Source organism: Lotus japonicus, chromosome 4 (genome assembly GCF_012489685.1).
Source record: "Lotus japonicus ecotype B-129 chromosome 4, LjGifu_v1.2".
NCBI classification, from domain to species: domain Eukaryota; kingdom Viridiplantae; phylum Streptophyta; class Magnoliopsida; order Fabales; family Fabaceae; genus Lotus; species Lotus japonicus.
The window spans coordinates 58,271,185-58,286,691 of record NC_080044.1 but is presented as its reverse complement, the minus strand read 5'-3'; the positions used below and the strand labels follow the sequence as shown (position 1 = coordinate 58,286,691).

At 37.3% G+C, this 15,507-nt stretch overlaps 1 protein-coding gene and 1 long non-coding RNA gene across 2 annotated transcripts; one reads left to right on the top strand and one right to left on the bottom strand.

The window, feature by feature from the left end:
* Positions 1–2,304: 2,304 nt before the first annotated feature.
* LOC130713036 (probable plastid-lipid-associated protein 5, chloroplastic) lies at positions 2,305–2,883 on the bottom strand. Its single transcript, XM_057562840.1, has 2 exons — positions 2,620–2,883; positions 2,305–2,511 (listed from the first exon to the last, which is right to left on the bottom strand). The coding sequence occupies exons 1-2, from the start codon at positions 2,881–2,883 to the stop codon at positions 2,305–2,307; spliced, it is 471 nt and encodes a 156-aa protein (XP_057418823.1).
* A 5,683-nt stretch (positions 2,884–8,566) lies between these two features.
* Positions 8,567–10,579, top strand: LOC130714304 (uncharacterized). Its single transcript, XR_009011238.1, has 2 exons — positions 8,567–8,687; positions 10,315–10,579. It is a non-coding gene; the product is annotated as an uncharacterized LOC130714304 (long non-coding RNA).
* The last annotated feature ends 4,928 nt before the right edge of the window (positions 10,580–15,507 follow it).

Here is a 15,507-nt window from a genome sequence, read left to right as displayed (position 1 = left end):
TAGAATGTAGGTGATGGAATCTAATTTGTCTAATCTTTGTGGAAAATTAAGTGGTTGTTTTCTTGCTCATAAATCTGAATTTCTACCTCTCAAAGATAAGTGTGAGCTGAGTTTTTATGTTTTATCAAGTACTTGTTATCATAATTGATTTTCTGAATCTTCTTTGAAGTTAAGTTTTGCCCAGGAGTGCAAAAGGTTAAGTGTGGGGGTATTTGATAAGCGCATAATTGATGCACTTTACGTGTGTCTTTCTAAGCTTCATTATATACATTTTTGTGCTTAATTGTTATGACTTAGCCATATTTTGACCATTAGTGCTTATTTGGATTATTCATGGAAAAGTGCTTAATTCTACACTTTTAGTTTCTGTGACTGTTTTGATAGAACAGGTTGAATCTGGAGCTAGAAATATCGAAGTAAGGCCCATAATATGTCGTTGGAAAGCTAACTCGAAGCCCTACAACTTTCATGTTCAGCACAATTTGAGAATCAGCCTCTAACTTGGTCATAATTTCCTTACAAAGTTGTTGTTGCTAATCCTGCGAGTCTGGAATAGTCTGCACTAAAACGATCATATCTTGGGCTACGGAACTCCAAATTAGGATCCAATTGAAGGCCCGCGAAGCTGACTTAAAGAGCTACAACTCTCATGTTTACCTCAATTGAAGATTCAAACTTCTTGTGGGACCGGCGAATGCCTGATTGTTCAGCAGCTTACTCCTTTATGTGGGCCCGATTTTGTGAAGATTTAGAAAAGATTTAGATAACAAAGATTGTTACTTGATGAACAAGTTTATTCACTAGTATAAATAAGTGAGTTTAGGCTTTTGTTAGACACGACCACCTCACCACATCTCACCATCACCTCCTCCACCTTCTCCTAATATCTCTCTCCATCTTTTCTAGTATGAGTTGCTAAACTCCATAGTTAGTCTTAGGATTTTTAATATTCTTGTGTTTGCAAACTTGAGGTTCTGTTCTTAATGCAAATTCTTTCTTTATTAATTCTCTTCATCTCTATTTCTGATCTAGGGTTTGCTTAATTCCGTAGTTTTAGAAATAAGAGTTGATGCATGTTCGCTTAGTTCATGTTAGTTCGTAACTGTTTCTTAATCGCTTAGTTTAGGAAACTGTGAATTGATTTTCGCTTAGTTAATCAACTCTCACGAATTAGGGAAACAATAAGGAAGAATTAATCTTTTGTAACCAATGAAGGTTTGTTGCACTTGAACGTTATAATCCGAGGACTAACGCTTTCTCTCTTCTGTCTAGTCTATTTAGTTATTGCTTTGTTACTTTTCAATCCAATCAATCAACTCCCCTTTTAGGTTTTTTATTTTACTCTAATATCAATTAATAATTTATCAAGTCCTTGTGAGAACGATCCTGGTGTTAACACCTTGTACTGCATTCAAAGCAAAAATACTTTGACACGCACCCGCGACAGTGCGTTCGTCACTCTGTTAACACAATTAAAGTTGAACTTGTCAAGGGCTCAACAGGTCATGAAGAGACAAGCTGACAAAAAGCGGTTGGACATTTCATTCCAAGTTGGTGATGAGGTGTTAGTGAAGCTGCAGCCCTATAGACAACATTCTGCTGCTCTGAGGAAGAATCAGAAACTATCAATGAGGTACTTTGGACCATTTAGAGTGTTAGCCAAGATTGGTAAGGTTGCTTAAAAGCTGGAATTACCCTCCACTGCAAAGATTCATCCAATCTTTCATGTGTCTCAGCTTAAGCCATTTGCGGGAACCACACAAGAACCTTATATGCCATTACCTTTAACAGTCACTGAAATGGGACCTGTTCTGCAGCCTGTAAAGATATTGGCAACTCGCTCTGTTCTTAGGGGACACAATCAGATTGAGCAAATCTTGGTCCAATGGGAGAATGGCCTACATGAGGATGCTACTTTGGAAGATATTGAGGATATCAAGGCAAGTTACCCTGCTTTCAACCTTGAGGACAAGGTTTTTTTAAAGGGGAAGGCAATGTAACGAGTAGAATGGCACGTGAGGAGAGTGTTGACACTAATGCTGAGTCCTCAAGGAAAGAGGGACTGCATAACAAACTCCCTGAATTGGAGGAATTGGGACGCGGGAAGAGAGAGAAGAAACCCAGCTGGAAACTAACGGAATCAGATGGAGGCTAATGATTTATAGGAGAAGAGTGGAATGAATTAGGCATGTAATTGGTTGTATGAACTTCCTTCTCCCTCTGAATGTTCTTCCCCCTTCTGAACTGTTCTCTCAATTCTTTATTTTCATCTGCTTGTTCTTGAGATTTTCCTTCGTCTCCATCTCATTGAGACTTGGAATTTGTTATCATCAATTGGAACACGTTTCTTGCTGAATCTACTGTTTTCTCATAATCCCTGTAGTTTGGTGCATTACACTGTGTTTGCAGAATTGATTGAGATGTTGTATATAAAAGCTCCCATTTTCCATTGAGCAAATCAGACTTGAGAGGCTCCTTAACAGAGTTAAGAGATTCAATTTTACTAGCAATCTAGATAAAACCCAGTTAAAATCATAAAGTAGGAAACCAATAAAAGACAGTGAAACAAAGCCACTGAAATTATCAAGATGTTGTTGTTTTCACTTGAACCTAGTCCACTAGTTGTTGGTCCTCACGAGTAGCCTCGGCACCTCTGTCAAGGGGTGAAATTGTTTGATAGAGCTCCACCTTGAGACTCTGAACATCTCTGCCTCCAGTGAGAAAACCTTGGAAAAATGAAACCTTGTTCCTTCCTTTATCAGAATCAGATATGGAGGTGTTGAATTTTGGTCGTGAGGATGAGAAGAGAAGATTTGGTTTTGATGGATTTGAAGCAATTGTACATTTGAATGGCAGAGTAGCTATGAGAGTGGAGAGAGCCATTGATGGATGGGTTTATGCTTATGTACTTCAACCATTACACTTGGTTGTGAAGTGAACATGTGTAGTGTAGGAATAGAAATGTAACCATAGATTTGGTATAAGCAACTTTTGTTAAGACTACTTTTTTTTTACAATAACAATAACAAGATCTTGTTTCCTCATAATTAGATTCTAACACCCAAAGCTATTTACATTAGTACATTCACATAATTGATTTTTTACTTTAATATCAATTTTATAAGATTTTTCAAACATGCATTGAACCAATTTAATTTAATGGTTTATATGATAAATGACTTGAAATTTCATGTGTAATACCCCTTTGACATTAAAATATTTCATGTACTTTATTAAACTTGGTATTTGTCTCTGTGTCCCATGATTGGATGAAACATACCACAAGGTTTTAAATTATGATTCGCAACTGCAATTGTGGCCGCAATGTAAAGAGATTTCAATTCCTGCAATGACGTCACACCACAAATGTAGTTGCATCAACCTGCACTTCTCCATAACTGATCAACTGCACTTGGAAATTACAACTATGGTGAAACCGCAATTCAATTATGATATTTAAAAAAAAAACGTAAAATAATACAAATAAGGATAAATTAATAATATCAAATAACTCTCATTTTTCTTTTGTCACTTTTCCATCTATGTACCATTCTTTATTTCTTATTTCAAATAATTTAGAAATCATCTCATTTTTCTTTTTATTTTCTCATATTTTTCCCTCTTAATTTCCTTAGTATAATTTGTATTAAATTTATGCTAAACAACTGTATACAAAAATTATTATAGATAAAATCCACCTAATCAATTAATGTATAGCAATTGTTTTGTGCACTCCGCTAATGCTTATGAATATTAAACCGTGACTAGTAAACAAATGAAGAAGAAAATAATGTTACAATGCCTATGCAACCACAAATTTATATGTGTCTATTATGAGCCCAAGTTGCTAACTGGTTAGGAGAGGACAAGCACATATCAACAATCCAACCACCATGAAAGTTGCTACGTTATATCAAATCTTTGGTTGTTAGTTTTTTTTCTTTTTCTTTCTCATGGTGTTGCACCAAACAACGGTTTCTTGTGATCACTCTTCGCAAAAATCACACGCTTTAAGTTCTAACACCCCTTTCCCTACTTTTTAGTCTTATATTAATTACAAATCAAGTATGAAAATGCCAATGTTCCAATAATTGATTTGATTTTAATACATTTAATAAAGTTTTTTCTTTCTTCAATCGTGATTAAATCATTTTACACATATTTTTATCTTTTTAATAATCCGTCTTTTAGTTTTTTTTATCTCACTCACTCTTTATCCTCCTTTTAAAAATTTAGCGGTTTCTTCACCTAATCGCCCTTATAAGCCTTACACCCCTCCCTCAAACTCCCACACCCTCACTCTCATCTCTCTATTGTTGTCGGTCCGCACTAGCTTGCAGCCTCCACCCCCGCCCTCGATCAACTCCTCACACTCTGCCCGTGCCCCACCTCCCCCCCCCCTCCCGAACCCTAACTCTTACAAACTCTCACATATTGTCGACTAGATGAATACTAATTATAGTCATCCTATATGTTGGAGCTATTTTTATGAATTTGCATCAGCTAAAAAGCCAAGTAATTTGCGTCGATTTAAATTCGGCTAAACCGATATTAAATTGTAGCACCGGTCACATAACTAACCCTGTAAATTAGCTTTGTGAGTCCCGAACTGATACTATATATGCAGTAAATAAATCAGCGTTCATGTTAACTTTTGTCTAGTTAGCCGAGGATAATCGATGGTATTCTTGTAGTGAATATCCTAATATGCTATGAACGTTATGTGGTTATCTTTTTGCCTGTAATATAATTACATTATTCCATATTATCACGAGAGCTCGTTCAATTCGTTGGGTTTGTTTGTTTTTTGTTAAGCAATTCGTTGGGTTTGTTCTTATCTCTAATTTATTGGACACTCCTCGCATGAAAAGTAATGATTATTTTGTCAGTACGGTTTTTATTCATGTGATTTCTTAGTATTATATTATTTTTAGGGTGAAACTTACTGGTGCTGGTGGTACTGTTGTCCAACGAAAATATGACAAGTGTATTAAAAAAAAATCCACTTAAGTGAACCGTGAACCGTTACTGTTATCGTGAAAAAAAAACTTTCATTAAAGAAAAAAAAGATCCCATTCTTCTTCTCTCTCCATGTTTCGCTGGCGTTGTGACCAAGAAAGAGAGGTAAAAGGGAGAAGAAGAGAAATAGAGAAAGAGAGTGGAAGGAGGAGAAGGAAGCTGGCGACAACGATCTACAGATGGAGAGAGACAATAACCTGGGAGGCATGCGGCTTTGATGGCCTAGGCAACTACCGCGGTGAGCAGCAGCGAGGTGTTGGGCAGCGGCTGTTTCATGCGCGTACGGCGGCGGCGTGGAGCTCCTACAGCGACAGGTTCAAGGGCTTTAGCGGTGGCTCTTATTTTCCACGGCGATGATGACAGATGTCGACTTGTTGACGGCCTGAATGACGGTGGTCTTCATCGAGAATTTTCTGGCGTGGGCAGAGATGGGTGATGAAGACCGATCGAGGGAGAGAATCGAGCTGCGTCATTGGTGCTCACGATCTATCTCGGCAATGAAGTTTGGACGCAGGTTCAAAGAAGGATCAAAGGGGTAAAGGGGTAGGAGCAATTCGCTGGAATTTTGTGTAAAACAGGGGGAAAAGAAGGTGTTCTCATGTTCCTTAATTCAATTTTTTGATTGTGAACTGGTTGATTATGTTTTACTGAAGGGGCTTGGTTATGGATCTGGGAAAAAATCATGGTGTACGGGGAGAGAACAGTGAAAGTAGCAGAGACGTTACGGAAAAAATAGTAAAATAACGGAGTTAGTTTGGAGTAAAAATTAATCCACATGTCATATTTTTATTGGAGAACAGTATTAACAGCACATATGGTACTGCACTTAAGTTTTTCCCTTATTGGGTGAAACTTACATACAGTTCCATAGGTGTGGTGGTACTGTTGTCCAACGAAAATATGACAAGTGTATTAAAAAAAATTCCACTTAAGTGAACCGTGAACTGTTACTGTTATCGTGAAAAAAAAACTTTCATTAAAGAAAAAAAAAGATCCCCTTCTTCTCTCTCAATGTTTCGCTGGCGTTGTGACCAAGAAAGAGAGGTAAAAGGGAGAAGAAGAGAAATAGAGAAAGAGAGTGGAAGGAGGAGAAGGAAGCTGGCGACAACGATCTACGGATGGAGAGCGACCAGAACCTGGGAGGCATGCGGCTTTGATGGCCTAGGCAACTACCGCGGTGAGCAGCAGCGAGGTGTTGGGCAGCGGCTGTTTCATTCGCGTACGGCGGCGGCGTGGAGCTCCTACAGCGACAGGTTCAAGGGCTTTAGCAGTGGCTCTTATTTTCCGCGGCGATGATGACAGATGTCGACTTGTTGACGGCCTGAACGACGGTGGTCTTCATCGAGAATTTTCTGGCGTGGGCAGAGATGGGTGATGAAGATCGATCGAGGGAGAGAATCGATCTGCGTCATTGGTGCTCACGATCTATCTCGGCAATGAAGTTTGGACGCAGGTTCAAAGAAGGATCAAAGGGGTAAAGGGGTAGGAGCAATTCGCTGGAATTTTGTGTAAAACAGGGGGAAAAGAAGGTGTTCTCATGTTCCTTAATTCAATTTTTTGATTGTGAACTGGTTGATTATGTTTTACTGAAGGGGCTTGGTTATGGATCTGGGAAAAAATCATGGTGTACGGGGAGAGAACAGTGAAAGTAGCAGAGACGTTACGGAAAAAATAGTAAAATAACGGAGTTAGTTTGGAGTAAAAATTAATCCACATGTCATATTTTTATTGGAGAACAGTATTAACAGCACATATGGTACTGCACTTAAGTTTTTCCCTTATTGGGTGAAACTTACATACAGTTCCATAGGTGCTGGTGGTACTGTTGTCCAACGAAAATATGACAAGTGTATTAAAAAAAATTCCACTTAAGTGAACCGTGAACTGTTACTGTTATCGTGAAAAAAAAACTTTCATTAAAGAAAAAAAAAGATCCCCTTCTTCTCTCTCAATGTTTCGCTGGCGTTGTGACCAAGAAAGAGAGGTAAAAGGGAGAAGAAGAGAAATAGAGAAAGAGAGTGGAAGGAGGAGAAGGAAGCTGGCGACAACGATCTACGGATGGAGAGCGACCAGAACCTGGGAGGCATGCGGCTTTGATGGCCTAGGCAACTACCGCGGTGAGCAGCAGCGAGGTGTTGGGCAGCGGCTGTTTCATTCGCGTACGGCGGCGGCGTGGAGCTCCTACAGCGACAGGTTCAAGGGCTTTAGCAGTGGCTCTTATTTTCCGCGGCGATGATGACAGATGTCGACTTGTTGACGGCCTGAACGACGGTGGTCTTCATCGAGAATTTTCTGGCGTGGGCAGAGATGGGTGATGAAGATCGATCGAGGGAGAGAATCGATCTGCGTCATTGGTGCTCACGATCTATCTCGGCAATGAAGTTTGGACGCAGGTTCAAAGAAGGATCAAAGGGGTAAAGGGGTAGGAGCAATTCGCTGGAATTTTGTGTAAAACAGGGGGAGAAGAAGGTGTTCTCATGTTCCTTAATTCAATTTTTTGATTGTGAACTGGTTGATTATGTTTTGCTGAAGGGGCTTGGTTATGGATCTGGGAAAAAACCATGGTGTACGGGGAGAGAGCAGTGAAAGTAGCAGAGACGTTACGGAAAAAATAATAAAATAACGGAGTTAGTTTGGAGTAAAAATTAATCCATATGTCATATTTTTATTGGAGAACAGTATTAACAGCACATATGGTACTGCACTTAAGTTTTTCCCATATTTTTAGTGAGACATGTGGGGGACGATACGAATACCGAATACCCTGCCTTAACTGTTTTGTTGGCATGAAAAGGAATCATGATTTCGTCAGTAAAGATCTCGTTGCTATCACATCACGTCCAGGCCCTTTGCAAATCACCAAATTAAATTTAAAAACAAATATGTTTTATCATCAATAATATTAATCTGAAGGGAGGGATATTGTCCATGACCCTGTATCATACAGTTCTCAGGGCCGGCCCTGGGCCTGTGCAAGCAGGCCCACATCCCAGGGCCTCCAAAAAAGAAGGGGCCCTAAAAAAAAATCTGAATACTTTTTACAGCGTTTTTACTTAAAAAAGCGCTGTAAATAGTCAATCTTTTATAGTGCTTCTTACCGTTCTATACTATTTAACAGCGGCGAGAGGTCCGAAGCGCTGTAAAAGGCCTTTTTTGGCTTGGTGTTCCTATTAAACTTTCTCCAAAAAAATTTTAGGGGTCCATTTTTATTATTAACCCAGGGCCTCCAAAATGTCGGGGCCGGCCCTGACTGTAACACCCCGTTTTTAATTAAAATAATGTTGGTATTTTATTTTAATTAAGATTATATTGTATGGTGGTTTAATAGGTGATATAATAATACTTTAATGAAATAAAATATTTTTTTTGTGATGCTGAGTGTGTTTTATGAAATGGAAGAGAGCTAGGGGGTGAAAGTTAGGATTAAAAATTGAGACAAGGACTAGGAGAGATTTTAGGATTTTTAGTTTAGCCCTTGAGGAATTAGGTTTAGATGGTTTAATAAGGATGGGGAAGCAGCTAAAGAAAAAAAAATTAAGAAAGAAGAGGACGCGTGAAAGAAGGAGAAAAAAAAAAAAAAGCCTGTGCGTGAAGTAGCAGGAAGAGAGGGAGAGCGGATCGGCTTCGGAGAATTCGATCGGGAACGGGGAGCTGCACTCAATCCAAAGGTAAGGGCGGGATTTTGAGTTTCTAATGGAATTATGGTGAATGATATTAGGGATTTGGGAGATGTAGAATTGTTTCTGTTAATGATGTTCTGGAAATCTGATTTGAAATCCATTGATTTTGGGATTTTCTTTTGTGTGATTGAACGGGGTGAGGGCAGAACCATAGTATGCTAGGAGTTTTGGGTTGAGGTTCCCTTTTGATTTTCTTTATGATCACGCACATAAGGACTGTTAGGTAACATGCTTATTAGGTTTTGTGTCTTGTTTGATGAGAAACAACTTTAATCACTTATTTTGGAACATAAAACGGACTGGTCATTTTCCTGGTATGAACCGTGACTTTCGAAGCCTTTTAGAGACTGTTTAGAGTGCTGGAATAATGTTGCGTTGAACTGAGAAAGTGTAGGCCTTTGAAAGAGCTTTCTGGAATGATATGGTACATAATTTTTGGTTGAGAGACGAGGTCTGTAAGTTCAGTTTAGTAAACCATGTTTTTCTGCGCTCTGTATCTGCTATCTCTGCCAGTGAACTTCAACGTGATTTTTCACCTTGTTAATGTGCCCAGAAAATTCTTTGATGAACTAGAAAGAGGTAGAGTTTTCTGTTAGCTTTTCAAATTGAGGTCATTTGTAATTTTTGAACAAGTAACGAATCCTGTAGGTTATCTCTACTGAAATATGTTTCTGCTGTGAGCGTAATTCCTGAACTGCTATATGATTTATGCACGGATTTGATGATGCTGTGCTGCTGTCCAAAATTTCCTGGGCTGGACAGTACACTTAGAGACCTGTTTTCGCCCAGTTAGAGTGCTCAAATGAGGATGTGATCAACTAAGAAATTGTAGGACTTTAAGTTAGCTTTCTAGGCATATAAAATACATGATTTTTGGTTCAGTAACGAATTCAGGAGACCGCTTTTAGTGGCTGGTGTTCCTGCTGTTTTTCCAGATTACGGAAATTCTGATTGTTTTGGAAATATAATTAGATTTAGCTTACATGTTGTATGAAAGTTAATGTCTTTATGTGCCATGTATTAGCTATGAGGATGATGCATGTGGCTGAACACCTTTAGCATGAAATCCATAATTTATTTACCATATGTGATAGCTTCTTCCATGATTGCATGCTTAAGTGAGTTGTTTCATTGATTTGGTGCCAAAATTGCCTAATATGTCAGGGCAATTGTATAGTTGATAAAAATGCATGTGTGCTGAATTGTGTTGTTTTAAGCGATGTTAGTGATGTAGTGATATAGGCGCAATGCCTCATGTTGAAGTGATGATTATGAGATGTATACGTCCTTTTGAGTCGCATAGCATCTGCATACTCTGTGATGGCCTGTATTGGCGATTTGTGATGAAGGCTTATGCCTTGTGCCTCCAATAATTGGCAATTCGTGATGAGGGCTGAAGCCTTGTTGGTACCACATACATATGCATAGTCATTGTTGTGTTCGAATTGTATCCGAGTCGATGACGTTATTTGTGACTGTTTTAGTAACTGAGCTATATGAATATAAAAAGAAGTGGTGTGGCATTAATCTAGCATATTTATTGCCATTCTTATATTTATGATACTCGATATCTCACCCCTTCTGTTTGAATGTTACCCTTGTTGGTAACGTGCAGGTAATCAGGAGGAGTAGTCTATAGCCTTTATTTCGAGTTGGAGTCCTTGCTCTGATACGTAGCACTCGGGGGGGAAATGGACGCTTGTTTTCCTTCTGTTATAATTTGAATTAAGTTGTTATTTGAGAAGTTGTTTCTGTTTTAAGTTGTGGGCAAGATACTATGTTTTCTTTAAGTTTTAAAGACATTGGATTCGCTGCATAACTATTTGTCAAAGTGAACTAGTTCAAAGACTAATTAACTGTCACAAGAGCATTTAAGTTTATTTATGAGTTCATCTCAAAGCTTATGTGCTATGTATCTGTTACAAGAGCATTATGTTAATGTTTTAAGTGATTATGTAATGCCTCATGAGTGTTAAAATTTTTATCACTCTGATATTTGCAATACATATGCCGTTTAGAATTGGGGTGTTACACTGACTGTTCTACTTAAGTGCAATTCAGCTATTTGATCTTAATGAAACACATCTTTTGAAAATTTTAAATCAACTTACTTTATACCCTTGATGACCGAAAAATGATTCCTGAACCACTGAATAGTAGAAACACCCCTTTTTCCTGCGGATTTGGCCAAATAATACACTGAACTAACCACCTAAATACACATGACTAACCATAAAGCACAGAAGCGTGTAAAGTTGAAATTCCTAAATTAGGGATTTGGCCAAATAATACACTGAACTAACCACCTAAATACACATGACTAACCATAAAGCACAGAATCGTGTAAAGGTGAAATTCCTAAATTAGGGATTTGGTCAAATAATACACTGAACTAACCACCTAAATACACATGACTAACCATAAAGCACAGAACCGTGTAAAATTAAAATTCCTAAATTAGGGATTTGGCCAAATAATACACTGAACTAACCACCTAAATACACTTGACTAACCATAAAGCACATCATGAGGGAGTCCACTTTACCTTGTTTTTAGTTTCTTTTTAATAGTATAGTTTTTTTCTAGATTGTGAAAATCTATAGATAGGACTTGTGTCCTAGATTTCATGTTTCTCTGACTGTTTTCAATACTAGCATGACTATTGTGAGAATCCCTTGATCTGTACTTAAAATGAATTTATTTTAGTGATTCTATGATAGAAGTTGTGTTTGCACTCATTGATGTCATGACTAGATATGATTGCATTATTCTCTTGGAATTCTTGAAGCATACATGAAAGTTGCTTGAAAATCAGGAAAATTTGAAACTTTTTAGCCTGTGAGGGAGTGTTCCTATACACTGTGAGTTGAGAGAACATCACTGCTTTGCATAATTGCTTTTGTTTGAGTCTCTGATATCATTGGTTGCATGGAATTGATAGGAAAGGATCAAGGCATATTTTGTTCTATATATTTAGTTACTTAGCCAAATAGAGTACCTATGTCAATTAAAATCTATTTGCTACCCCTTGAGCCTGAAAGTTAAATATTTGGTTTTGTTCTTGATTATGACCCTAAGCCTAATAGAAAAACAATGGCTTCTTCTAAGCTTGATAGGCTAAGAGAGCATTCATTAGTTTGGGTTGTATGCAAGTTGGGGGGAGAAGGCTTTTGTGCTAAATTTTATGTGTGCTTTGGATTCAATATCTTTGTATGTGCTTCAAAAGTAAAAGAAAAAAAAAGCCAAAAAATGTGTAAAAAACAAAAAGAGAATAAAGAAGAGATTGATGAAAGAAAAGGGTTAAGTTGAAAGAAAATGGTGAATGAGAGTTGGTTTAAATCAAGTTGAGGGGAGTGAATATCATGAAAGTAAGTTGTGATTGCTCTCTAAGCTTGTTGAGTTTCTTTGATTATCCAGAAAAACCAAATTCATTGAAGCCTAGCGTCATTACAACCCTAAAAGTCCTAAGTGATCCTTGATTGCACATGTGATTTTGATGATTGTGGTGACAAGTAACAATCTTGACTTCTGTGATTCAGTGATGTACATGAGTGAGACACTAACCTTGCCTGATTCATATTCTATATCTAGGCTGGATTAAATGTTTCCTGATCAATAGTAATTGAGTGTGTGCCTATTGAATTTTAGGTTGAATAAGTAGTTGTATCAATGTTATGAATTCTCTTGTGGGTATCATGTTTCTATTTTGGATCATTTATACAATCTGTGTGAAATCTTGCAATTTGAACATTGAAAATGTTTCAGTCATGCTTGCTTGATTGCAGTCTTGACCTTTTGTTTGAGGACAAACAAAGTGCTAAGTTGGGGGGAGTTGATAAGTGTCAATTTTACGTAGTTTTACATTGTTATTAAGGCACTTATCTATGTGATTTATGGAAAATTTCTATCAAAGTTACTCTCCTTTGCTATGAATTTATAGATTAGTGAATTCTAGCTAGAAAGTGTTTAAAATTTAATTCCAATCTCAACTTTTGTTGTAGGAATGATGATTTAAGGAACAAATGCAAGAAACCAAGGATTTTGAAGATTTTGTGTCAAAAGAGCTCAGCTTATTCCAAAAGGTGCTCAGCTGATTTATGGTGGAATGGTTCTGACTTAAAAGAGCTGAGCTGATTTTGAAGGTGCTGAGCTGATTTTTAGTGGAAAGATTTTGTCCTAAAAGAGCTGAGCTGATTTTAAGAGTGCTCAGCTGGTCTGAGGCGGTTTGGAGACAAAACCCATCAGTGAAGGTAAAACAAATTCAGCTCAGCGCACGGGAAAAAGAGCTGAGCGCCCTGTGTCAGAATTTTATATAAAAAGGCCAAAATCCCATCAGAAACAAAAAACTTCTTGGATCATAACTGAAACCCACCACTTAGGGAAAGATAGAACTCGAAGGAGAGCATCAAGGGAGGTATAGGAGACTAGAGAGAAGGCTTCGGAGCCGATTTCATCGTCGGGGAACCGTCACGGATTTGGTTTTTCATCGTTCTTCTTCTCTTTTATGATTGTAAAGTTATCCATGGAAATGGATAGCTAATTTCTCATTTGTTGGGATTAGAACTAGTTGTTTTGATGCTCTTGTAATCTATTTGATTTCCTTTCATGCAAATTTCATGTTTCTATGCTAAAGAATCAATGGTTTTCTCTTATGCTTCAAGCTATATCTTAGGTTGATCCCCTTGGGTATTTTGATTGATTCAAACTTGTGTAGGGAACTCACACGTTCTTGAGTCTGAACTAGAGTTAATCATATGTTTCTTTTCCATGATTCAATGATTTTTACCTTGTGCTTCATGCTTGTTTTGGATTGATCACCTAGAACATGAATTTAGATTTAATAGGATGGTGGGAACTAACTATTTAAATCTGAATTAGGTAAAATCATTAATGATTCCAAGGTCTAGGGATAGGGTTAGATCATTAGTCTATTCAAACATCTATGCTTAATGCTACTCACTATTGTTAATCGATCAAGGGATTGAAGGTTAATATAGGGAGTTGACAATCTTCTACACCGGGGGACTGGGTAGTAAGATAAGAAATGGTGGGAGGAATCAATTGCATAGAACGATATTTGTATGTGAATCAATAGAATACATAGAGGTCAAACAACGAAACTATAATCCCAGCAAATCTATCTACCTTGGTGAATCCAACTACTTTACCTGCTTTCTTTATATTTTCATGTTCTTAAACAAACCCCTAATATGTCTGTTAACCATCATTTTGAGTCTGTTAGCTATTGAACGGCATAAGTATTACACCTCCTTGTGGATACGACAAAACCCTTTACTATACTACAATTGAGTCTTGAGAGATTCAAACGTAGAGTGGTAAACAATCTTTCAACACCTCTCCATCTTCAGTCCCAACCAACCCCCGCTGCCACTGCCACTTTCTTCAATTTTTGTACTTAATTTGAACCTTTCTTTGTACAAACGCAGTTCTTGAGCAAGATATGCAGAATTTAAGCGATTGAGTGAATATATGAATGATTATATTCTAACTGTGTGTGTTTGAGTCTTGATGTGTCAAGTTAGTTATTAAGGGGAAACAAGCACTTAAATGGTTAGTTATTTACAAATTTGAATTATTATATTGCTTTTATAGAATAATTAGCTTCTATCGGAGTTTAAGCCATCTACAGTTATAGTATGAATTACCGGTTTTCCTCTTCCATGTCATTCATCTTCATTCAATTCAAGAGCAATAAATCATACCCTCAATGGACATTACTTATATTATATTTTTCTTGTAAAATAGCCTCAATTCCATACATATGTGGGAGATAAAATAATTTTAAGTTGCACCTTTTTAATATATAAGAAGATTGCGGTTGCAAACCCAGAGAGGTTATTGATCAGAGCTCTAAGAGTTAAATGATTTATTCAGCATTATACATTTGAATCTGTTTATAAAAGTTTGACTACCCGCACCATCACAATATATTTGGATGTAGATTATTGATCACAACTCTACTAACAAAATTTAGGGGGGGAAAAAGAAGTGACACAATGTGTGATTCATGGTACAAGAGCTTCAGACCAAGGAGATCAAATTATCAGTACAAACAAAGACTATCTAGCATTATCTCCTAAATTACAATAATTTACAACTTTGCCTACTGAGACTTTTGTGCTTTTAACTTTGCTTGTTGCTTGAACAAAACCTCAGCAATGAGCTGACGACCAAATAAGTGTGAATTCTTGAGGATTAGGTTCCTTATTAACGAATTAACCACGGAACCTTGATCTGTCATCCATTGAAGCAAGTGTAGAAGCAAGTCCTTCTTTTCAGGCTGTTCAATATAGCGTGATACAGCCATCTCAAATAAAGCCCGCACATGGGCAATTGGAATATGATTAATTTTGGAGTAAGAATCCGTGAACCCTGGCTCCCAATTTTCTAAAAATCTTCAAAGTTAGACCCAGCTGGCCACAAAATTAAATCAATTGTTCTAACTTAAAAAGAAAATTCAAACTGGTACAAAGCAATTAAGCTTAATTTTGGGTAAACACATTGCAGTGATACGATTTTGTTTTAAAAGTTCTTTAGCGTGAGTGTGGTTATTAAGCCATAAACTCATTGACATCCTAAAACAGTATATGAACAACCAATCTTATTACCTGATCAATCTTGTGCCCATAATCATGGAGTGTCTTCATAACATCATTTATCAAGTTGATGTTACCTAACTTCATAAAGGCACTGGCAATTTTTTTTGTGGCAGGACGAGAAATAAATTTTGCATTATCCTGAACAGGATCAGATTCATCAGATAAATCATGAACTGCAATTATATGAG

Excerpts from the sequence above, each read along its gene's own strand:
- LOC130713036 (XM_057562840.1), bottom strand. The coding sequence starts at position 2,883 with ATGGCTCTCTCCACTCTCATAGCTACTCTGCCATTCAAATGTACAATT. Across the intron at positions 2,512-2,619 it reads CTCGTGAGGACCAACAACTA|ATTGCTAGTAAAATTGAATC; the intron begins GTGGACTAGGTT and ends GGTTTTATCTAG.